Here is a 24,141-nt window from a genome sequence, read left to right on the forward strand (position 1 = left end):
AGGAATCCTAAAACTTCAATCTGTAAACTTACAACTCAGCCCATTCCCGCCCTCCTTCCCCACAACCCTCCTTCAAACTATCCCTAACTCAGGTCTTGGCACTAAATGCCTGTCTAACACAAAACACTCCCTTTCGCTAATTAGAAAGTGCTAAGAGACTGCAACAATGAGGACACTGAACTTGATCTCGTGAGGACTGAAATGGTGAAGTCTGGTTCGGAAATACACAGAACGTGAAGCTTAGGCTTCCCTAAGATCTTCCCCATTATTCTTTGGTTGCAATGTTACCTTCATCTCTGCACCTTGACCAAAGATCTTGACACTCTGTTGGGTGAGTCCATTGATTTCAAACGTGACAACTTCTTGGTATTTAATAGGTTCCCTTGGATAGAAAATGATGACGGCTTCCACTGATTTCTTTGGCGCCAGGGCACAAGGTTGAAATTTTACCTCCAGATAAGAATTGTTAGGGAACAAGCAATCCAAGCTTGCAGCAAGAAGCAAAAAATGGTTACAAACAGGATACTGACAATTGATAAGTAAAACACTATCATATTTCAGGCACTAATACAGCACCTAGTTACAGGAAATTCTCTCAAAGTCAATTTCTTTACTGATCTTTGCGGTTCTGTAGGGAAAGCAAAAGGGCAAGTTATTATCTGATTAGAGCTTTCCATCGCTGGTACAGGCACAATAGGCAGAATGAACTCCTGATGTGCTGATTATTTTACGATGGTATCGATTCGCAAATGGACTCGAGAATTGAATCTCTTCACAACCTGGGGAACATACTATATAATTTATTTAAATCAATACATAACCAAAATATAATTTTTTTGATAATATTAATATGGGTGGGTGATTAAGTTACGTAGATCGGAGCAGAAAGCTACAAAGGACATTGACAGATTTCACAGGTGAGCAAAACTGGCAGATGGAGTTCAACTTTTGGAAGTTAGGCACAAAGATAACCAAAAGGATAAACAAAGTATTAAATCAAGAGGAGTAGAGTGCCATGGTACGGTTGTTATTGCCATATCTACAGAAAGCTCTAGTTAGACTGCATCTGGAGTAAAATGTTCAATTTATCTTAGGAGGGATAGATTGCCCTTGAAAGGGATTGCAACACAGATTCACCAGAATGATTCAGGGGCATAGGAATAATGGGGACAGTTGAATCTACTAAGGTTGTATTCCCTTGATATTAAAAATTAAGAGCTGATTTAAACTAAGTATATAAAAACATTAAAGAATTTGACGTGCTAAATATAAAGTCAGACAGTCATATAGCACAGGAGAAGTTCGTCTGCCCATCAAGTCTGTGCTGGCCTATCTACACTAAACCCACTTTCCAGCACCTGGCTCATAGCCTTGAATGATATGACCATGTACTTCTTCCATCTCTTCTACACTTCATGCAGTTCGTTCTACACACCGTACCACACTCTAGCGAAAAAAATCTTTCCTTCATTCCCCTCCGCACCTCCTGCCCTTTGCTTTAAAATTATATCCCCTTGTTATTGACCCTTCAACTATAGAGAACAGCTTCTTTGCATCCACCCTGTCCATGCCCCTCAAAATCTAATACGCCTCGATCAGGTATCGCCTTTTCTGCTCCAAAGAAAACAACCCAAGCTTATCCAGCCTCTTCACTGCTAGGTCCAACCGGGCACCATCCTGATGAATCTCCTTTGCATGCTCACCAGTGAAACTGCATCCTTCTTGTAGTGCAGTGACCAGAACTGCACATAGTACTTCAGCCAAGCAATAACTAAAGTTTGATACAGTTCCAATGTAACCTCCCTACTCTTAGAATCTACACCACGACTGATAAAGGCAAGTAATCTGTATGCCTTCTTAACCATCCTATTAACCTGTCCTGCCACCTTCGAGGATCTGTGGACAAGCACCCCAAGATCCCTCTGGAATCCTGAGCTTCCGAATGTCTTGCATTTATTGAGTACTCCCTTGTTTTATCATTTCTTCCAAAGGGTATCACCTCACACTTTTCAGGGTTAAATTCCATCTGCTACTGAACTGCCCATTTGACCAACTCATCTGTATCTTCCTATAATCTAAGGACTTCTTCTTCACTATCCACCACCTGGCTAATCATCAGTAAACTTATTCATCCCATATTCTGATGAAAATTGTGTTAGAATATAGAACATATAACAGTCCAGGACAGGAACAGGACCTTTGACTCATGATGTTGTGTTGTACGTGATGCCAAATTCAACTAATCCCTTCTGCCTGCCCTTGGTCCATATCCCTCCATACCTTGCTATTCATGTGCTTATCTGAAAGTCTCTTAAACACCTCTATCATGCATGCCTCCTCCACCACGACCCCTGGCTGCAGGTTCCACACTCTACTCTCTACCACTCTCTGTGTAAAAGAAAAACTTGCCCCTCATATCTCCTTTGAAGTTTCTTTCTCCGACCTTATATGCATGCTGCTAGTTTTAGACATTTCAACTCTGGAAACAAGACTCTGACCATCAACCCTATCTATGCATCTCATAATTTTATAGATTTCTATCAAGTCTCCCCTCAGCCTCCACTTCCAGAGAAAACAACCCGGGTTTTTCGAGCATCTCCTTACAGTTTATTCCCTCTAATCCAGGTTTCATCCTGGTAAACTTTTTCTGCACCCTTTTCAAAATTTCCACGTCCTTCCTGTAATGTGGCGACCAGAATTGAAGACAGTGTAGCCTAACTAAAGTCTTATAAAGCTGCAATCTGACATTCTGACTCAATTTCGTGACTAATCAAGGAAAGCATTCCATACCCCTTCTTTACCATGCTATCTATATGCGTGGCCACTTTCAGGGAGTTATGGACTTAACCCCAAGATCCCTCTGTACATCAATGCTGCCCAGGGTCCTGCCATTAAGTCTATACTTTTCTTTAACATTTAATCTCTCAAAGTGTACCATCTCACACTTACCCAGATTAAACTCCATCAGCGACTTCCCTTCCCATATCTGCAAGTGATCTATATCCCACTGTATCTTTTGACAACCTTTTATCCACAACTCCACCGACCTTTGGTATCTTACAAACTTACTAACCCACCTATTGACATTTTCATCCAAGTCATTTATATATATCTCAAACAGCAGAGGTTCCAGTATGGATCCCTGTGGAACACTACTAGTCCTAGACCTCCAGCCTGAAAAACACCCTTCTGCCACTACCCTCTGTCTTCTATGAGCAAGCCAATTCTAAATCCACTCAACCAAGTCACCATGGGTCCCGTGCATCTTAATCTTCTGGAATGACCCTACCATGAGGAACTTATCGAAAGCCTTACTAAAATCCACGTAGACAGCTTCCATTGCCCTACCCTCATCAGTCACCATTGTCACTTCCTCGAAAAATTAAATCAAATTAGTAAGACGTGACCTGCCCTGCACAAAGCCGTGCTGACTGTCCCTAATTAGTCCATGCTTTTCCAAATGTGTGTAAATCCTATCCCTAAGAATTCTCTCCAGTAGCTTCCCAACTACTGATGTGAGACTCACCACCCTAAAGTTTCCTGGATTATCCCTGTTTGCCTTGAAACACAGGAACTCACCGGTCCTCTGGGACCTCTCCAGTGGCTAGTGAGGATACAAAGATATTGGTCAAGACTCCAGCAATCTTTCCTATTGACTCTGTCAATAACCTGGGGTATATACCATCAGGCCCCGAGGACTCATCCACATTAATGCTCTTCAGGAGATCCAACACCGCTTCTTTCTTTATCTCAAAATGCCATAGCATATTAGCATGCTCCACGCTAATTTCACTATCCTCGATATCCTTCTCTTGGGTGAATATTGACGCAAAGTGCTCATTTAGGATCTCACCCACATCCTCTGCCTCCAAGCACAAGTCCTCTCCTTTATCCTTGAGTGGTCCTACCTTGTCCCTAGTTATTCTCTTGTTTTTAATGTATGTATTGAATGCCTTGGGATTCTTTTTAACCCTACCTGCCAAGGTCAGTTCACAGCCCCTTCTTCCTCTCTTAATTCTGTGCTAGAGTTCCTGCCTGCTTTCTTTATATTTTTCACAGGCCTTGTCTGATTTTAGCTTCCGAAACCTTATATATGCTTCTTTCTCCCTTTTGATTAAATCCATAACCTCCCTCATTATAACAAAGAACAATACAGCACAGGGACAGGGCCTTCAGCCCTCCATGCCTGCACCGACACATTTTGGTCTTCCATTCTAAAACTGCCTTCACTTACAGGATCCATATCCCTCTATTCCCTTCCGATTCATGTATTCATCCAGGTGCTTCTTGAATGCTGCTATTGCGTCTGCTTCCACCACCTCCTCCAGCAACACGTTCCAGGCACTCACAGCCCTTTGTGTGAAAAACTTGCCTCGCACATCTCCTTTAAACTTCACCCCCCATACCTTTAACTTGTGTCCCCTAGTAATTGACACCTCCACATTGTGCTTTTCACTCCATCCATGCCATTTGCAATCTTATAAACTTCTGTCAGGTTGCCTCTCAATCTCAGTTGCATTCCAGTGATAATAAACTCAGACTAGCCAATGTTTCTTCATAGCTAAAATCCCCTATACCAGGCAACATCCTGGTAATGTTTTTTCTGAACCCTGTCCAAAGCATCCACATCTTTCTGGTGGTGTGGTGACCAGAACTGCACACTTTACACAATATTCAAAGTGTGGCCTAACTAAAGTTCTATAAAGCTGCAGCACAACTTGTTTATTATTATCCTCAATGCCTTTTCCAATGTAGGCAAGCATGCCATTGGCCTTTTTTTACTACCTTATCTACCTGCACTGCCACCTTTAGAGACCTGTGGACCTGTACTTCCAGATCCCTCTGCAACTAGAGTGTTCTGTCATTCACTGCATAATTTCCACCTGTACTTGACCGTTCCAAAATATATCACCTCACATTTATCTAGATTAAACTCTATCTGCCATTTTTCTGCCCATGTCTTCAACTGATCTATATCCTGCTGTACTCTGTGACAATCCTCCTCATGACCTGCAACTCCATGAGTCATGAGCAGGGGATCATTCTTGCAGACTGAACACAAAGTGGCCACAGAATTTCCGTTTGACCTATTTGATGTCAAGGAGACCAGATTGAGAACAATGAATACATTACAGTAAACAGAAAATTTATGTTTCATCTGGAAGAAGGTTTGGGCCAGGCATTTCACCTGCTGCATTTACAATAAAGGTGCTGTAAGAGAGGAGTCGTTGTTGATGGTGACTGCACTGTAGACTAGGCTATACTGGGTGCTATAGTAGCTTCAGAGTGCTGGATTGGTATTATGCTGGAGGTGACCAAAATGATCTGGAGCGTGGCTGGTAGAAGTGAAACACAAGGGGAACCAATCTTGATTCTTAGATGCAGAGGGATATTTCAGCACTATTTCTATTTTTGTATATTCCTGTCTCATTCTCGTCTCCTCTGAAAGGTATATTGATAAAAGGTAAAGGTAAAATTGCCGTAGTCTTATCAGACCATAGGGAGAGGGAGGGAGGGAGAGAGGGAGAGACAGACAAACAGACGGATGACTGGTGGTGGTTTAATCCGAGGCATCACCATGTCTCAGGCAAGGTTCAGAAGTTCTTCATGGTAACTTCACCCAGTGTGGGAAGTGAACACATTCTTTTTGGTGTTATAAACAAACCATCCAGCCAACTCAGTTAACTGGCCCAAAATTACTCATTGTGAAAAAGTATCTTATGCTTCAACAATACCCTGCACAAAGAATATTCAGTATGGTATGCTTGGTGGGAGCTACCTGGGACAACGTGCAGTAACCAACCCACATCAAATACTGGTAAAGTAACAAAGTGAAACACGACTGTCAAAGGAATGAACACAAGCACGACTACCTTACCCGATTGCTTGCTCCTGCTTATTAGTGATGATCAGAGTTTTTTTGGAAGGTGTCATGCCAGCATTATAGATGAAACATGGCCCAAAGTTATATTTGGTGAACGATAAGTGGGCACTCGGGATCACTATGTACCCAGTGAGAATACAGGCAAAAACAGGGCCTTTCTGGATCTGTGGGCAAGAACAGAGATTATGATTTGTGTGTATAAGCTAACTTTCAGCCAACTCGATGAACAGTTTGGATATGTAGCCAGTCAGCTGGTCAATACAATAATTTTTTGCAACATAATTCATCCTGATCGTTTGACTCAGACTCTGTATTCCTGCAGAGGCTTCCAACTCTACAAGAGTCTGTGATACATCTCTACGTTCATATTGGTACAATTCAGTCATTCCTCCAGGGACTAAAAATTAATCTCCTAAACCTAATCCTATCGCAAGAGACCACGTGCCAAGAGCATTCCAGGAGAAAAATCACAGAGGCTCCAAATGAAGTTTAACTTTAAAACTGTTCTTTGAATTAGCTGTAAAAATATTTACTTTGAGAAAATAGACTTTCAAGCAGTTGTGACAAATCCAACTGAGTAATAAAGCAACTGCCCCCTTCCCAAATAGTGCCAAGCAGGCTATGTATATGGACAGGGACCAATGAGGTAGCCTAGGGACAGGGTGGTCAGAGGCTGGAAATGATCTTTTTGGAAAACTGTCAGGAATGTGCGCAAACAGAATGGGTAACATTGGGTTACAGAATACGCAGGGGAGCATGTTTCATCACATCTGGCTGCAGCCTTGTTAATACAGGTCCCGTTTACCCAATCTCTCTTCATAGGACAGTCCCTACACCCTGGAACAAATCTGGTGATCCTTTGTTGCACTCTCTCTATGGGCAATAATATCTTTCCTGACAGAACAAGACTGAAACTAAGCTCCAGATGCAGAATTACCAAGTTCCGAAATCAGTGAAACAAGACTTCACCACTTGTGTACTCAAATCCTCTTGCAATAAAGGCTATAAAGTTAACATTTCATTAATCTTCCTAATAGCTTGCTGCACCTGTATTTTAGCCCTGTGAGTAACTGACAAAAAAACCCAGGACCTTCTGTGTATAAGCATATTCCAACATTTTTTATATTTAACCCATATTTCTATTTTGCCTGTTCAGAGACATTATTCAAAGACTTGAACCCAGGTTTCCCAGTACTAAGCGTAATGATACTACTACTGTGCCACAAGGGTCCTCAGTGTTGGGCTTAAAACTGATATCTCCGAAATAGATCATTAAGGGTTAATTAGAAATGATAGTGAATAATAGAAGTAAATTGGATAAATACTTGAAAATAGGCCTTGAAAAAAACAGCCTTTTTTGGCTTGGAGGTAAACACATTCTTTTATGTACTTAACACAGAGCCACTGGGAGATGTTTTCATTTTGTTTTCAGCACAATGGAATGCATAGCAAACACTGAAAGTACCATGGAATGGTGATACAGCATGTAACCGGAACAGTATTAACTTCAGTGACTGAACCCCACTTGCTGAACTTTTGTTCCACATTTTGGATTTTCACCATTGGATTAGGGTTCGTGAGACTGGGGCCATGGAATCTGAGATAGAGCTTTAAGTGCTAGACATCTAAAGTCCCTGACGTAAGATGAGGCAGTGAGACTCATCAGTTCACATATGTATAAAGTAGTTTAAGATAATAGATTTGATCATTAGTTTGTATATATATGAAATAACTAGGCCAACAAATTTACTATGTAATAAAATGCATTTGTCTTCTGTGTCCATTTTGATCAAGGCTTTAATAGCCCATTAGCTCATTCAAACCTAACAATGCACAGGTAACAGCCTGCCTGATGTTATTACTGTTCTGGTTACATGCTGTATCACCATTCCACAGTACTTTCAGTATTTTCTATGCATTCCATTGTGCTGAAAACAAAATGAAAACATCTCCCAGTGGCTCTGTGTTAACTACATAAAAGAATGCGTTTACCTCCCAGCCAAAAAAGGCTGTTTTTCAAGGCCTATTTTCAAGTATTTTTCCAATTTACTTCTATTATTCACGATAAGATCGATTCCAAATCCCTGCTTTACTCTTTCAAACCAGGCTGTTGTGAGGACCTTCTGAAAATCTAAGTATACAACGTTCACCTGCTCTCCCTTATCAATTCTATTAGTAAATCTTCAAAATAGTCCAACAAGTTTGTCAAACATAATTTCCCATTCCCAAATCCGTTTTGATCATTATCAACTAGTTGTCTATTTATCCCATCCTTTGTAATTGATTCTAGTATTTTCTCTACCTCTATTGTGTCTGTAGTTCCCTGTTTTCTTTTTTGCTCTGTCCTTATAGAGACGGGTGTCATTTGCTACTTTCCAATTTACAGGAATCATTCCAGATTCCATAGAATTCCAGAAGATAATCTCAATGCACTGACCATCTCTATAGTCACTTCCTTCAACTCTCTGGAATGAATACATCAGGTCCTGAGGATTTCACAAATTTCAGCCCCATTAATTTCTCCAAAACCAACTTCTCACTCACACTATTCTGCTTCAATTTTGCTTTCTCCTGAGCACTTGGATCATTCCTTCTGAGAATTTCTTCATAAATTGATAAAGCATTTTGGGCTTTCCTTGATTTTAATTACCAATCGACCCTCTTTAGGAGTTATCCTGTTAATTTTACTCAGCGTGTTCTATACTTTTCTAAATTCTCTGAAGCCTTGAGCTCATTGTATTGGTTATATGGTTTCTTTTGTTTTCTTGCCTTACTCTATTGTATGTGCTCTTCAAATTCTGATTTTCATTGTCAAGTCTATATATAGATAGGTATCTCCTCCTTGTATACCTCCCACCCACTGCTCTGACACTGATGTATGTTCAGCTGTTCCCAGCCAGTACACGCACACGTTAGACACACGTTAATATAAATGCTGAGCAATGGGAGTGGCAGTCTGAGTGGGACTCTTGATGCTCACCTTCAGCTTTAGCTCTACATCCTTTAGTATGAACTTGTGGTCTGGGTGGAATCGGATGGATACTGTGACACTGCTTTCAGTTTCCACTGTGTTCCGCCTGCAGTTTAGTTTCAGACAATTCAGAATGCTGGGAGGGCCTGAAAGCTCCCAGTCAAAGTCGAAGTTAAATTTCCCGTTGTTTGAGATGACGAAGTGATAGTTAATATGATCATTCAATTCCACCTGTGAGTAGATTAACAGCAATGTCAAAATCAAGCTGCTACCCCTCCAAATCAGTCAAATACACTCCCATAGTCAGCAACCTGACGTGTTGTTAGCTGGAGAGACCTGTCTTTATGGTAATTGTAAAGAGAGGGATGTACTGGGCAGTGGTTAAGCTATTATTGCTCACGGTGCCAGAAGGATGCCCAATTTTGAACTGTTAGATTTTCTCTGAGTCTATCCTGTGATAATGTTACTTATTATGGAGGTATAGCCAGCAAAAGGACTATGCAATAGTATCTTACTGACATTGTCATGGACAGATGCATCTGTGGTTGGCAGGTTGATGAGAACAAGGTCAAGTAGAGTTCCCTTGTATTGATTTTCTAACAACCTGGCACAGGCCCAACTGACAGAGGGAGGCCATTTCTTCAGGTGGAGGAATCCAGAACAATGAGAAAATAGAAACAAGGCCAATCGGGGTGATGTATGGAAACACTGCTGTACAAAGAGGGTAACAGAAATCTGGAAGTCTTTCTCTCAAAAAGGGAAAAGATGAGAACCAATCATCTGTAAAATTTCCAGGACCGTATTGTATCTGAGGCATATCCTCCACGTCTTGAGCTTGCTCCTTCCAGAATATTGTGCAGTTGTAAGCTTGTCTGATGAGTGCACAGTACACACTTCCCTGGTGTTGCTTCCCAACCCCCATGACTGATGTGACAGCTTTGAAATCACATTCCATCCTTACAGGCCCAGCGAAACAGCACTCTCTGTGACAGCTCCAACATAGGCCAAGCAGTACTGTCCTTCACTGTCCTGCTCATATTCCCCTGTTGTGATAGATTAGTCAACAAACAAGGGAGTATAAATTTAAAATGACACGCAAATGAAGCAAGGGTCCTGTGAGAAAGATCATTTTCACACATGTATAGGAGGATAAAGGGCAATTCATTCAGCAGCTATCGCACAGTGTTCCCAATAACTAACGTACAAGTCCCAAGAATTTATATTTAGTTGGGTCAGAGGCTAGGAAATCTTTGGTGAGTAACTCACCTCCCGAGTCTCCAAAATCTGCCTGTCATCTATAAGGCATAAGTCAGGAGTGTGATGGAATACTCCCCAGTTGCCTGGACGGGTGCAACTCCAACAACACTCAAGAAATTTGACACCATCCAGGACAAACAAGCCTACTTACTGGTACCATGTCCACAAACATTAATTCCCTCCACCGCTAACAGGTGTGGGCAATAAATGTATACTTTCCTTGCCAATGAGTGCCACAGCCCAAAGATAATTTTCAAAAAGTCTTCATCTAACTATCTTCTGTCAAAGATTAGGGCCAACATGACCACGCACTGGCGAGCATTGAACACTGAACTAAAATCAGTATGAAAAAAGGACTTGAGAGCCGAGGTTCGTGTTCGTGGGAGAGAAGAGGAGATAATTAAGAAAGTATGCCACACAGCTTGAATTGTAAAAGCCAGTGGCATTGTACAATGAAGGATAGACTGAGGGAGTTGAATTTCACAACTGTATGTTCTAGGAATTCATACGACTTCGAAGCAGTGACGATGGTGCTATCAAGTGCCTGATCTGAAGGTCAGGAGAAATTAGAAGAAAGTTTTAAGAGCTAGGATAAGAACAATAAAACACAGAAGGAAGGAGAGTAGAGAGGAACTCTAAGTGAGAAAAATGAAGTCATTTGTGATACAGGCTGTAGCTGTCCTACAAAATATTAACTTATGACAGATGTAAGAGATGTCTGATCAGACTATCAGATCACAAAATTATTTATCATGTAGCTGGCATACAGCACTAACCTCACCAAAGGAGATCTCATTGACAGTCTGATGACTGAGTTCAGTTACTGTCCCATCGCTACCTTCACATGTCACAGTTGCTTTCATGCTGTATCCATGCATTTTGATATTTAAGGTCAAAGGTACTGTCTTTGTCTTCACATCACACACAATGTTCCAGCTCACATGTCCATCAGTGTTTGCAATACAGGAGAAGACAATGGGTACGCTGTAGGTGAAGCAGATAAGTTTCAGAAGAATGCTACATTATGGCATTATCACATACAATGTACAGTTCACATTGAGATTACAGACCAGCTACAGTTTACTCTGTCAGTTTACAGACCAGGCTCAGTTCACTGTCTGGGTACAAACCAATTACAGTTCACTGTTTGATGATGAGATATAGTTCATATTGGATTACAAACTGGGTACAGTTTCCTGCTAGTTACAAACCACAGGCAGGCCATTCTGTCAGATAACTGCAATTTAAAATTCAGCCTATCATTTCCCATGTCACTGATGTTACTTTGCTACATTGGGTGCAGTTTTGCTTTCAGGAAATTCCTGGCTTCCAGTTCCTGCTGGACACCTTTGCCTTGGCCTTGTTTTGTTTCTGTAATTCACTTGCCTTTCATCACTAATTTTATAAGCTGGTGGATTCAGCTACTGTGTGGGTGCTGCCTACAGTTGAGTCCAAGTGGCTTCATCAAGCAGAAAGATTAAAAATTTCAAACTTACATTTGTAAAAGCTGTAATCTTCCCCAATACTGAGGGCAAACATTTCATTAAAATGCTATAAAAAGTCGAACAAAAACAAAGTTGCTGGAAAAGCTATAAAATGTCACCCATCTCAGTGCTGTGTACAGGTCCTAACTGTGTTCAGTGTAGCTGGGTATGGTTCAGCTGAGGCAATATATTATTTGGAGGAGGAAGCAAAGCACCAAAAGAGTGGTGAAATATATGGCTGTGTAATTTAAATATTGGCTTAGGAAGAATTATTGACTGGAACATCAGATAGAAAGTCTATGCTGTGCATTGAATTAGTGCTATAGGAGCAGCTTCAGCAGGACCAATTAAAAAAAAAAACGCTCTCTTATTACTGTACAGGGCTGTCAACCTAGGTTGTATGCTCAGGTTTCTAAGTAAAATCAGTTCAGGTCCATTGTTCCCTGAAGGTGGCAACACAGGTCAATAGAATGCTCAAGAAGGCATACGCATGCTTTCCTTTATCGGACGGGGTATTGAGTACAAGAGTTGGCAGGTCATGTTAGAGTTGTATAAGACTTTGGTTTGACCACATTTCGAGCACTGTGTACAGTTCTGGTCGCCACATTACCAAAAGGATGTGGATGCTTTGGAGAGGGTGCAGAGGAGGTTCACCAGGATGTTGCCTGGTATGGAGGGTGCTAGCTACGAAGAAAGGTTGAGTAGATTAGGATTATTTTCATTAGAAAGACGGAGATTGAGGGGGGACCTGATTGAGGTCTACAAAATCATGAGAGGTATAGACAGGGTGGATAGCAAAAAGCTTTTCCCCAGAGTGTGGGACTCAATTACTAGCGGTCATGAGTTCAAAGTGAGAGGAGAAAAGTTTCAGGGTGATATGCGTGGAAAGTTCTTTACGCAGAGGATGGTGGGTGCCTGGAATGCATTGCCAACGGAGGTGGTAGACACAGACACGATAGTATCTTTTAAGATGTATTTGGGCAGGTACATGGATGGGCAGGGAGCAAAGGGATGCAGACCGTTAGAAAATAGATGACAGGTTTAGACAGAGGACCTCGATCGACACTGGCTTGGAGAGCTGAAGGGCCTGTTCCTGTGCTGTATTTTTCTTTGCTCTTTGTTCTAAACATGAATACACAACCTTGGGACTTAGAGATGGCAATGCCATCACTGAGCCATTGAGGGGTCCCAGCTAAAACAACTCAAGTCATGTACCACTTGTGCAGACTCAACAATATGAATGGATGAGGGTAAGTAATGGAAGGTCACTTGGGGGAACTGGCTCAGCAACATTCATGGAAAATAGCAAGAGAATTCTCTTGGTCAAGGCTGAACAAATGACACTCAGCGCTATCCTGAACAACAAGGTACGATCCTAAAGAGGCCAAAAAATTTGAGCATTTCTAGTTTAGCCATAGACTAGCATGTTCTGATAATTATACACAGACCTTCACAAGTAATGGGTAATGAAGATCATACACAATGACCTTCATGGGTAATGAATGTTCCACTACTGACAGCATCAACATTGAAACTCATTGAGCCACTAACTGGGGTTTGATTTCTGGCTGATTTTCTTACCTATTGTAAGGAAGAACAATGCCCTCCATGGGCTCCACAAGAAGTTTGCAAATGTATCCCTCAGAATGTAGTGTCTCCTTTCTGAAATGGAAGCTCAGTGGGCTTGCCTCATTGTTAATCATGTTGACAGTCTCATGTGCTTTGTATCCTGTGGGTAACACAAGGAACAGCATTGGTGCTGGCAGCTGCGGCCAGTTCATACTGTTGTGATCCAGACATGTATTGCAGAATTCAAGCTGATGTGTGAGGAGTTTTCTCGTCATTGAAAACAATGTACTAAATACTTTCAATACTCTGCATGTGGCATGGATGTTAATGCATACACCTGGTTGGTATTTATTTGTTAATCATTCTCACTTTCCCATATCTTTTGCTTTCAGTAGGTTTTCAGGGCTAGCCTTTGGCCCCCAGCTTGGAACAAACTGAGACCAGTTTTCCATAGGCTGCCTCACCCTGCCTGTCAGGAAAGCTGGTTGTTGACTGACCATGTAAGGGCCTTAAGTGCAGCAAATCAGAATAACAGAGTTGCAGGTGTGTTACAGCACAGAAGGTGGCCATTCAGCCCATCGTGCCTGTGGCGACTCTTCAAATGAGCATCACTTCCTAGTGCCAAACCCTTGTATTTTTTCCTATAGTTTCAAACACTATTCCTATCTAAATGATTATCCAATACCCTCTTGAATGCTTCATTTGGACCTGCCTCCATCGCATTTCCAGGCAGTTCATTTCAGAACCTAACTACTCTGAATGTAAGAGCTTTTTTCTCATATCGCCATTGCCTCTTTTTCAGATCACTTTAAATCTACACCCTCCTCTTCTTGTTCCTCTTATGAATAAGAACAGTTTCTCCCTATCTACACTATCCAGCTCACTCATGATTTTGAAAACCTCTGACAGAAGGCAGAGGGGTGGGATAAATGGATCCTTCTCTGGATGGCAAACTGTAACTAGTGGGGTGCCACAGGGTTCATTCTCGACCTCCACTACTTACAACCCATACAAATAATCTGTGAGCAGGGTGACAATATAACATAACAAAATTTACAGTTGATAGTAAAATAAGTGGGAAAGCAGGCTGTGATAAGGAGACAAACAGTGTACAGGTGGATATTGATTGGCTAGGAATTGGCCAAAGCTAACAGATGGAGTTTAATGTGGATAAGTGCAAGATTATCAATTTTGGCCCGAAAAGTAAAAAGGCAAATTACTATTTCAATGGGAAGCAGATTCAAAGCAGTGGGATCTAGGTGACTTTGTGCATTTTTTTATTCATTTGTGAGATGTGGGCATCATTGGCTGTGCCAGCATTTATTGAGGGTTCTTGGTTGTCCGTCACCAGATGGTGGTGAGTTGCCTTCATGAATGCTACAGTCCACCTGCTGTGGGTTGACCCACAATGCCATTACAGGGAGGGAATTCCAGCATTTTCACCCAGCGACAATGAACGAACAGTGATATATTTCCAAGTCAGGATGGTGAATGGCTTGGAGGGGAACTTGAAGGTAGTGGTGTTCCTATGTGTCTGCTGTGCTTGTGCACAAATTACAAAAAGTGGGTATGTAGAATCACAGGATCCGTACAGTGTGGAAACAGGCCCTTTGGCCCAGCAAGTCCATACTGACTCTCAGAACATCCCATCCAGACTCATTCTCCAAACCTACATAATCTACACATCCCTGAACAACTTAGCATGGCCAAATCAGCTAGCCTGCATGTCTTTGGACTGTGGGAGGAAAACAAGGCACCTGGAGGAAACCCATGCAGACACAGGGAGAATGTCTGTGTGGAGTTTGCACAGTCACCCAAGGGTGGAATCGAACATGGGTCCCTGTTGCTATGAGGCAGCAGTGCTAACCACGGAGCCACCGTGCCACCCCTCAGGGCAGATTATGGGAAGAAAGGCAAATGGAATCCTGGCATGTATTGCAAAAGGGCTGGATTATAAAAGTAAAAAAGTGTTGTTACAATTATAAAATGTCTCGATGAGACTACACCTGGAGTATTGTGCCCAGTTTTGGTCTCCTTAATTAAGGGAGAATGCAGTGGCACTAGACGCAGTTCAGGGAAGGTTCACCAGATTGATTCCAGGGGTGAAAGGGCTGTCATACGAGGAGCGGTTGATAACTTTGGCTTTTACTCGCTGGAGTTCAGAACAATGAGGGGAGATCTGATTGTGGTATATAAAATGCTAATGGGGATTGATAAGGTGGACGTGGAATAGATGTTCCCCACCGTGGGATAATCTCAAACAAGATGTGGTAGGTATCGAGTGTCAGGAGGTCAGTGCAAAACTGAGATGTGGAGAAACTACTAATCTCAGACAATTGTGAATCTATGGAACTCACTGCCCCAGAGTGCAGCGGAAGCAGCATCAATGTACAGATTCAAGAATGAAATAGATATGTTTCTGATGAAAGGCTAGAGAAAGGTCTATGGGAGAAGTTAGGAATGTGTTGTTGAGACATTAAGATCAGCCATGATCACATTAAATAGCACACCGGGCCCAAGAGACTGAATTCCCTACTCCGGCTCCTAATTCCTGTGTTCCTATTTTATATTGTCTTTCAGTGTTCTTTTGACCAAAATGTATCACCTCACACTTCATGACCATGTTCAACCACAGGCCTTCTAACCAACAACTTAATTTCGGAAGTGGTGGGGAGGGGACAGTTGTGCCCTTGAGCCACTTACTCTATCTGCCACCATGAGCATCACTTCTAGGCAGAAGAAAATTCCACCAAATTAAGTAAAAAAAATTCAAACACGTACCTAATAGCACAAATTTGTAGTTGATGTGGGAGCGGTCAAAGGAGACCATGGGCTCTTTTGTATTGCCGCATAACAGGAATGGCACGGTGATATTTTGTTCTGGAATGATGAAGCTCCAGAATGATTCATTGATGTTCAGCTGATGAGGCACAAACTGAAAGCTGACCTGAGGAGACGGGCAAGTGATTAATGCAAGATCCACAGTGATGTGATGGGTTGACATATACCATCTCTGCTGACATCTCTTTTAACGTGCAACATCAAAAACATCATGCTGCAGGTTTAGAGGATAAAAGTAGAAGCAGAAAGATGTTGAACATGACTTTGCATAGGATTTTAAAGTCAGGCAAGACATTTCCTTGCTGCTATTAGAACTACCATCATTATAGTTATTTACTGTATCTAATTCTCATTTCTGAGACTTAACATATTTCTCCCACGCGGGAAGACTACAAATAAATCAGTTACTGTGCAGTCCCTGATTACATATAAACCACTGCAGAGATTTTAATATTGTATTACAGATTAAAGTGCATCCTTACAAATTAGAAGTAGTTAGTAATTACCACAACTAGGCATTTTGTGGGTTTTCTTTACCATGATCCTGGCTGTGATATGAGCTGATCTGAAGCCAATTTGTAGGCTCGGTTTACTAAACAGCAAGTCTAGTAACATTAGGTTTATTTAATGACTCTTTCAAACAGTGGACTGTACAATGGGTTTCATTAATAAAAAAAATTAGTACTCACTCTCCCTCTGGTGGCTCATTTAGTAACCATGTAATGTAATGTACACGTCATCCACACTTCACATTTTTCCGCTGTATACTCCAATTGCCGGATCTGTGCCTACTGACTTGACCTATCTTTTTGTAGCTTACTTGTGTCCTCTTCTCAAATTACATTTCTACTTATCCTTGTAGAATCAGAAAATCTGGCAACCATACTTCCATCCTCTCGTCCAAGTCATTTACATAAATTGTAAACAGTTGAGATCCCAGTCGATCTACACTGACTCCTGCGACATACCACCTGTTAGAGTTTGCAAACCTGAGAAGATTCATTGATGCCTAATTTCTGCTTTTTGTTAGCCAGTCAATCGTGAACTTTTATTTTCTGCACTAACTTTGATGTGACACTTCATTACATTTTTACCTTCTGAAAATCCAATCCACCAGTTCCCCTTTATCCTTATCACCTCCTCAAAGAACTCTGATAGATTGCTTAAACGTGGTTTCTCTCTCCCAAATCCTTGAACTATGTTGAATTAACCTAAATGCCCCAGTATAGTCCTGATTTTTGATAATATCATCAATCATTTTCCCTATGACAGATGGTAGTGTGACAAATGGGCTGATTTAGCCAATCTTAAAAGTGGCTAAAAGATGCTGCAATTGGTGTTAGTACCCCTGAGTTGGATTTCTGCTCCTGACTGATTGTCTGTTAGTGACCTCTCCTTGAAGGGATTCCTCCTGGAGCAGTCCTCCCTTTCTCATCTCAACTATTGCTTTTCCGATGTGATCCTGGAGGAGATAAGGTGGGACATCCTCAATTTTAGCCCAGCTTGGTATATTTTGGGACCTGGGGCTTTATCGGTCTCAGTGATTCAACGTTAGTGAAGGCACTGCGCCATCAGGGGCAGCTCAGTTTAATTTCCAATCGATAGACTGGAAAATACTGAGAAGGACCAATTCTATTTCCATTGACCAGAATCATTTTTGTCTGTAACATGCTGAGTTTGACTGCCCACATCGTGAAACATCTGCTGCTGAAGCACACATCCAAACTTTAGCTACTGCTAGAAAATCTCCTATTCCTACCCTGTTCCTACCTACCTCCCACCTTCAGTAAACTTCTGTTCATCTCAAGCTCTGCTGCTCATATCCAAATTTGCGCCAAGTACTTTTTAATGAAAGTAGACAGGCATGTGCAGCAAGCAATTAGGAAGACAAATACTACATTGGTCTTCATTGCAAGAGGATTTGAGTCCAGAAATGGGGATGTTATACTAGGTCTTGGTGAGGCTACACCTGGAGTACAGTGTACAATTCTGGTGTCACTACCTAAAAAAAGTATATACATGCCATACAGAGGGAATGCAGTGGAGATTCACAAGGCTGATACCAGGGATAGCAGGACTGCCCCATGAGGACAGAATGGTTTTACTGAGGCTGTATTCTTTGGAGAATATTTGAAGAATGGGTTGAGGGAAGGGATCTGATTGAAATACATACAATGCTAAGAGGGACGAACAGACAAGATGTTTCCACTGATTGAGGAGTCTAGAACTAGGGATAACAGATACAAGAGAGAAAGCAAGCTTTAGCTCCGATGAAGAGTCATTTAGACTCAAAAGGATAGCTTTCTTCCTCTCCGTGGGTGCTGCCTGACCTACTGTGATCGCCAGCATTTTTTACTTTCAGTTCAATAACTGATACAGGTAGGTCATGAAGAATTAAGATGAAGAAAACTTTCTTCACTCACTGAACCTATGGAATTCTCTACCACAGAAGGCTGTGGAGGCCACATCAGTGAATAGATTCATGACACAGATGGATACACTTTTAGATTTTAAAGGCAGTGGAGGGTGTGGAGAGAAAACAGGAACATGGCACTGAGATAGAGGATCAGCCATGACCATGTTAAATAGCAGTGCAGACCCAAAAGACCAATGGCCTATTCCTGCTCCTGGTTTCTGTATTTTCTATATGTAAATATTGCCCATGCTCTCACTGTTGTACAATGGCTTCCTCTCCAACAGTACCTTGAATTGAGCATTCTTATACTTGTGTTCAAATCCATCTATCACCGGGCTTCATCCTTCCATGTCACTAACCTCCTCCAGCAATAAAAGACAAGATATCTGCGTTCATCTAATTTTCATTTCTAATTTGTCTAGCACTTCCTCGCCTCTCACCTGTCCTAATATTTCCTTTCGAGGCTTGATGTTAAACATTTTCTGATTTCTGCATCTTAGAAGTACCTTATGATGCTCAGCTATATTAAAGGTGCTATATAAACATGTGCACACACAGAATAATATTCGTGTCTGAACCAACCTCAGTCTTCTTCCCTGCTGCTATATATCCTTTCTCTGTCAGGCAGAAGAACGCTGGCTGCACCCGTACATTCGGTGCACTTTCAGACACCCACTGGAAGGAGTAGTCAGTATTTGTTGGATTCAGTATGTAAAAGGACCTAAGAAGAATAAATAGGTATTTATTTCATTGTGAACAGTAATTAACAGTGACCACTTTATCAACTGTTCATGTGATATACAGTATAATTCAGCACCAATATAATAATTAGCCCTGCTCCAGCCTGCTAATCAACATGAAGAAGTTGATGTTACTATTTAAACAGATGGCTACAACATGACACTGGATGAAAACCATGAGTTAGACATTGGTATTTTCTATTACAAAATTGTGAGAGGCATGGACAGTTTTGTTTCCAGCACAGAAATACCAATTACTTGATGCCGTAGGTTTAAGGTAAAAGGAGATGTGAGAGACAGATTGTTTTATGCAGAGGATGGTAAGTGTTTGGAATGCGCTGCCAGAGGTGGAGGAGGTGGATATAATAGCAATGTTTAAGAGGCATCTCGATAGATGTATGAATAGGAGGGGAATACAGGGATATACACAGTGTAGAAGGAAAAGGAAAAATTCTTTTAGTTTAGTAAGGCATCATGTGTCAACATAGTTTTGCTGGGCTGAAGGGCCGATTCATGTTCTGTACTGCTTTTTTTTGTTCTTTGTTACAACAGTGACTATGCCCTTTCAAAGTATTTCAGTGATTGTGCAACATTTTCATTTGTCTGGTGTTTACGGAGACTGTTGTACAAACACAAATCTTTCTTTCTCATCTTTTAAAATCAGAAATGCAGCAGTGTTAACATGGCAAATAGAAGAATTTTGAGCTGGATTTTCAAGGAGTTGTGGAGACTCAAGAAGTTTTAACAATGGTGGGCGGTCCCACATTCAGGAGTCTCACTCTCAATTCCACCAGATTGCATTTTTGCCAGGATTGTGAGTGTGGCGGGGCTTATTTAAATTCCAAACCTTTAAAATTAAGAAAACCTTTATCAGTGAGAGGTGAATAAAAACTCAACCAGGCCTTTTAAAATTTTTAAAAGGTAAGTTTGCTTTGTGTAAATAAAAATAGAAAAATAAAATCTGTTCAAATTGTTACAATAACTATTGACAGGGGGTCTCATCATCTCACATTTTCCACAACCAGCAATTATCCTGGGGGGAGGGGGTCATATGTTCAGTTTATGCAGCTGCTCAAAGAGGTTATTACGGATTAGCTGTTGTTGATATGAGGTTATGTGCACAAGCCTATTTGATTGGACAAGAGGCATAGGTATGCATCAAGTTAGCAAACAGACTATCTGAATCTTTGAGTGATGAGTAATGCATTGATTGACATTGGGTTGATGCTGAGTTGGCTTGAGGTTTATTTGGGGCTGTAAGGGTATATGGGGAGCAAGATCTGGTATCGGTTGGGTTGGTGTCAAAAGGAATCAGGTGTAGATAGGTTGGGGATATTCATTTGTGCTTTTTTGATCTGAAGAGTATGAGAGTGCATTGGGGTATGGCCATGAACTGGCATGAGTTGACATTGGGCTGGATGGGGTTTGACTTGGTATGGGTGGGGCTTGGTGAATCATTGGTGGGGTTGGACAATCAATGGCTGGGCAGGCAACAAGAACTAACACTTGACTGGCACTTGACACCCTGTGAGTGCTTACAATCTGTATCCCAGTGTTGGCAGGCCTGACTACATCTCCACTTGACATACATCCCGTCCAGTCCCCTATGCAGCAGAAAGCAGATCTGACAGACACACTTTCCCAAAATGCATGTGGCAAACCTGGAAATATTCCAACTCCCCCTAATAGCCTTGGGAGTGGAATTCTGATCCATCATATCCGGTCAAAAGGAGATCCTAACTTGAGAAAGGTTGATGCTGTTACTGCATGATAACTGTAATGAAAAGTGTCTAATTCCTCAGCACTTCTGATTTAATACTACATTCACCTACTTAAAAATTAAATATCAGCAAGAACTGCAAATATATGACACAGATTTTTAGGCAATAATCAAGGTTCTAAAATAATTTATCACCCCAATCAGTTAATGTTGATATTTCAGATAAAAAGTCAGCAAACACTGGAAATGTGAAATAAATATAAAAATGCTGGAGATATACAAAAATAAGTCTGATGGTTACCCTGTATCATAACACCTAGATTATTAAAGACAACTCCCATTTCCAGATACTTAGTAGCCTAGTGTGCATTTTCAGCATTTTCCACTGATTGTTCCAGAATTGTTTTTCACCTGCTGAATGTATTTTTCATGCTGGCAATTTAATTTGTTTAGTGCTAATTATCTGGCACATTTTAAGTATCTATGTGACAAGATAAACTGTTCCAGAGAATAAAGCTAGTGTTTGTTTTCAATTGAAGAGCAATTATTCCTTTACATGGTCATCTAAAATAGTGGATGAAGATTCCTGCTGGAAGTCTTTGAGGGCCTTTCAAGGTGGTACACAATGCCGAGTCATGATGGTTTGAATTAGGTGTCAGCAACATTGTTGTCTGAGACCATTGCAACTTGGACAAGGTGGACAGATCCTCCTATAGAATAAGTCATCCACGGGGCTGCAAGTATGAGCCCAGCTGTGAAAGATCAGTTTTCACTGCAACGCAGGGACTCAGTAACTTGTTCACACTTATCTTTGGGCATGCATCAGCACAATTCCCTGTACTTGAACCGTTGAATGGTTAGGTCCAAAATTCCCCAAACATTAGACTTTGGACCTCATGATAATGGAACCAGTAAAGCAGAATGAAGATGGTGGGATGGGTGAAAGGGTCAATGGAAGCCAAAGAAAGGCAGTTTATTTTCTATCATCAGTTGCTGTAACCCATTGCTTTCAACCACTAATGCATATAATTTATAAATTGTGAACCAGTCATTCTGTGCCTTCTGCAAAGTCAGAGAAAAGTAACAGGAAATCGAGAAGCAACTGGACCTGACAAGCTCAAAGGAACATCTCAGCAACCCCTATGAACAGAGACCATTGAACTGTCTTCTCATCCTTTCTCTCAACAATATAACATTCTCAAGGGACTCAATGGATAGATGTAGAGTTGTTCCCCGCTGTGGGAGTCCAAGACCAAATGACATAATTTCAAAGTAAGGGGTTACACATTTAAGGCAGTGATGAGGAGAAATTTTTTTGTCTCAGAGAGTAACGAATCTGTGAAATTCTTTACCGCAGAGGACTTTTAAGGTTGGGTCATTAAGTATATTCAAGGCTGAGATAAGACAGGTTTTAAATCAGGCAGAGCTTGATTTACAGCATACTACCCAGTGAGTTGAGACAATATTGTTGGTCCAGTTTATTTTATGGTCAATGGTAAATTGCAGGATGTTGATAGTGGGAGTTTCAGTGATAGTAATGTCATTAAAGGAAAATGCAGGAGTTTGGATTCTTATTTGTTGGAGATAGTCATTGCCTGGCACTTGTAGCACTTGTTACTTGCCACTTATAAGACCAAGCCTGGATATTGTCCAAGTCTTGCTGCATTTGAATATAGACTGCTTCAGTATCTAAGGAGACATGCATGGTGCTGAACATTCTGCAAGCAAAAGAGCTAAGAGAATGAATAGACCATATGGTCTCTTGTGCTTGCTCCAGCATTTGATAAAATCATGGATGACCTTATTGTGGCCTCAATGCCATATTTTTGCCTCCTCTGAAGACAGCATGGTGGCTCATTGGTTAGCTGCGCAGCCTCATGGCGCCAAGGACAAGGATTCGAATCCAGCATCGGATGACTATCTGTGTGGAGTTTGCATATTCTCCCTGTGTCTGTGTGGTTTCCTCCAGGTGCTATGGTTTCCTTCCACTGTCCAAAGATATGCAGGTTAGGCGGATTGGCTCTGCTAAATTGTGCTATTGTGTCCAGGGATGTGCAGGTTAGGTAGGTTATCCATGGTAAATGCAGGGTTGTGAGGATAGGGTGGGGGATTGGGTCTGGTGGAATGCTCTCCAGAAGGTCGCTGCAGACCAGAAGGGCTGAATGTCCTATTTCTGCAATGTAGGGATTCTAAGATTCTATAACCATTGGGTCCCTTGTTAACTATCTCTCTGAAGCATTCAATATACATACATGCCTCCACTGCTCTCTGAGGAAGGGGGCTCAAAAGACCCAAGACCCTCTGAGAGAAATGGGAGAACATTTAAGTTTTAAATTGTCTCTTGCAGTTCTAGTTCACTTCTGACTTTCTGATGATTGGAATGTTATTAATAAAGATGCTTGAGCCTAGGACTGGTTCCAGGGTTCTGTGAATGAAAAGCACCCTGTCAGAGGTATGTTGTTGTGGTTGGTGTGGAGGTTGGGGGGAGAGCCTCAGGTGACTTGCCTTCACAAATATTTCCTCCCTATAATTAGAAAACACCTGGCCTTCACAAGATAATCTTTAATTGAAACAGCTTCCAAGGAAAGTGTAGAATATCTGCCAATTTAAAATGAGAGTTACAATTGTATGCAAGATTTCTCGCACATTTGAAAAGCAAGATGGGGCATTCGGTGCTGCATTTGCTTTACTGGCAGGTGGCAGTGTGGCTTCACAATTACGGGTTTAATCCAGAACGGAATCAAAGAAGAGATTTGACAAGCAAGCAGTCGTGTGATCGTAACTGATGAGGAAATCCATTCATCACTGTTTATCTCACCGACACAGACTGAGGCCTTATTTACCCTATCGTAATTCAGAATGGTTTTCCAAAAGAATTTCAGGTTCCTGCCTCCATTTCCTTCTCAGGTGCTCATATCAAATGCTTATTACTCCTCACATTAAGATCATCCTGGAATTCACCTAAAATTTGTTGTCCCAATCCAAAAGGAACTGGAAGCAGAATCCATGAAAACTTTTAAGAGAAAACTGAAAAAATACTGGGAAGACAGAAACAAAAAGTTTCTGGGGAAAGGTCAGCAGAATTGGATTGAGGAGTCTGCACTTTCCAGTGAATGGTGCGATGGTGTAGACAGCACGAATTTCATTGAAAGGGGCCCATTTCTACCGCTCGCATTTCTTGCAAAGAGGAGGAACTAAGTACAATTGCACTTTGTATAGACATAAACAAGTCATGTACAGAAGGGCAATAAGCTATTCA

General features: G+C 41.4%; 1 protein-coding gene across 1 annotated transcript in view; it reads right to left on the reverse strand.

The window, feature by feature from the left end:
- hydin (HYDIN axonemal central pair apparatus protein) overlaps nucleotides 1–24,141 on the reverse strand; it is a 654,146-nt gene that overhangs the window by 48,175 nt on the left and 581,830 nt on the right. The window contains exons 71-77 of the mRNA XM_059651568.1: nucleotides 19,005–19,143; nucleotides 15,947–16,112; nucleotides 13,178–13,325; nucleotides 10,889–11,096; nucleotides 8,865–9,086; nucleotides 5,879–6,048; nucleotides 289–487 (exon numbers count right to left, since the gene is read on the reverse strand). Coding sequence (XP_059507551.1) covers nucleotides 289–487; nucleotides 5,879–6,048; nucleotides 8,865–9,086; nucleotides 10,889–11,096; nucleotides 13,178–13,325; nucleotides 15,947–16,112; nucleotides 19,005–19,143 — 1,252 coding nt within the window. The remainder of the gene's footprint in view (nucleotides 1–288; nucleotides 488–5,878; nucleotides 6,049–8,864; nucleotides 9,087–10,888; nucleotides 11,097–13,177; nucleotides 13,326–15,946; nucleotides 16,113–19,004; nucleotides 19,144–24,141) is intronic.

Source organism: Stegostoma tigrinum, chromosome 16 (genome assembly GCF_030684315.1).
Source record: "Stegostoma tigrinum isolate sSteTig4 chromosome 16, sSteTig4.hap1, whole genome shotgun sequence".
NCBI lineage: Eukaryota > Metazoa > Chordata > Chondrichthyes > Orectolobiformes > Stegostomatidae > Stegostoma > Stegostoma tigrinum.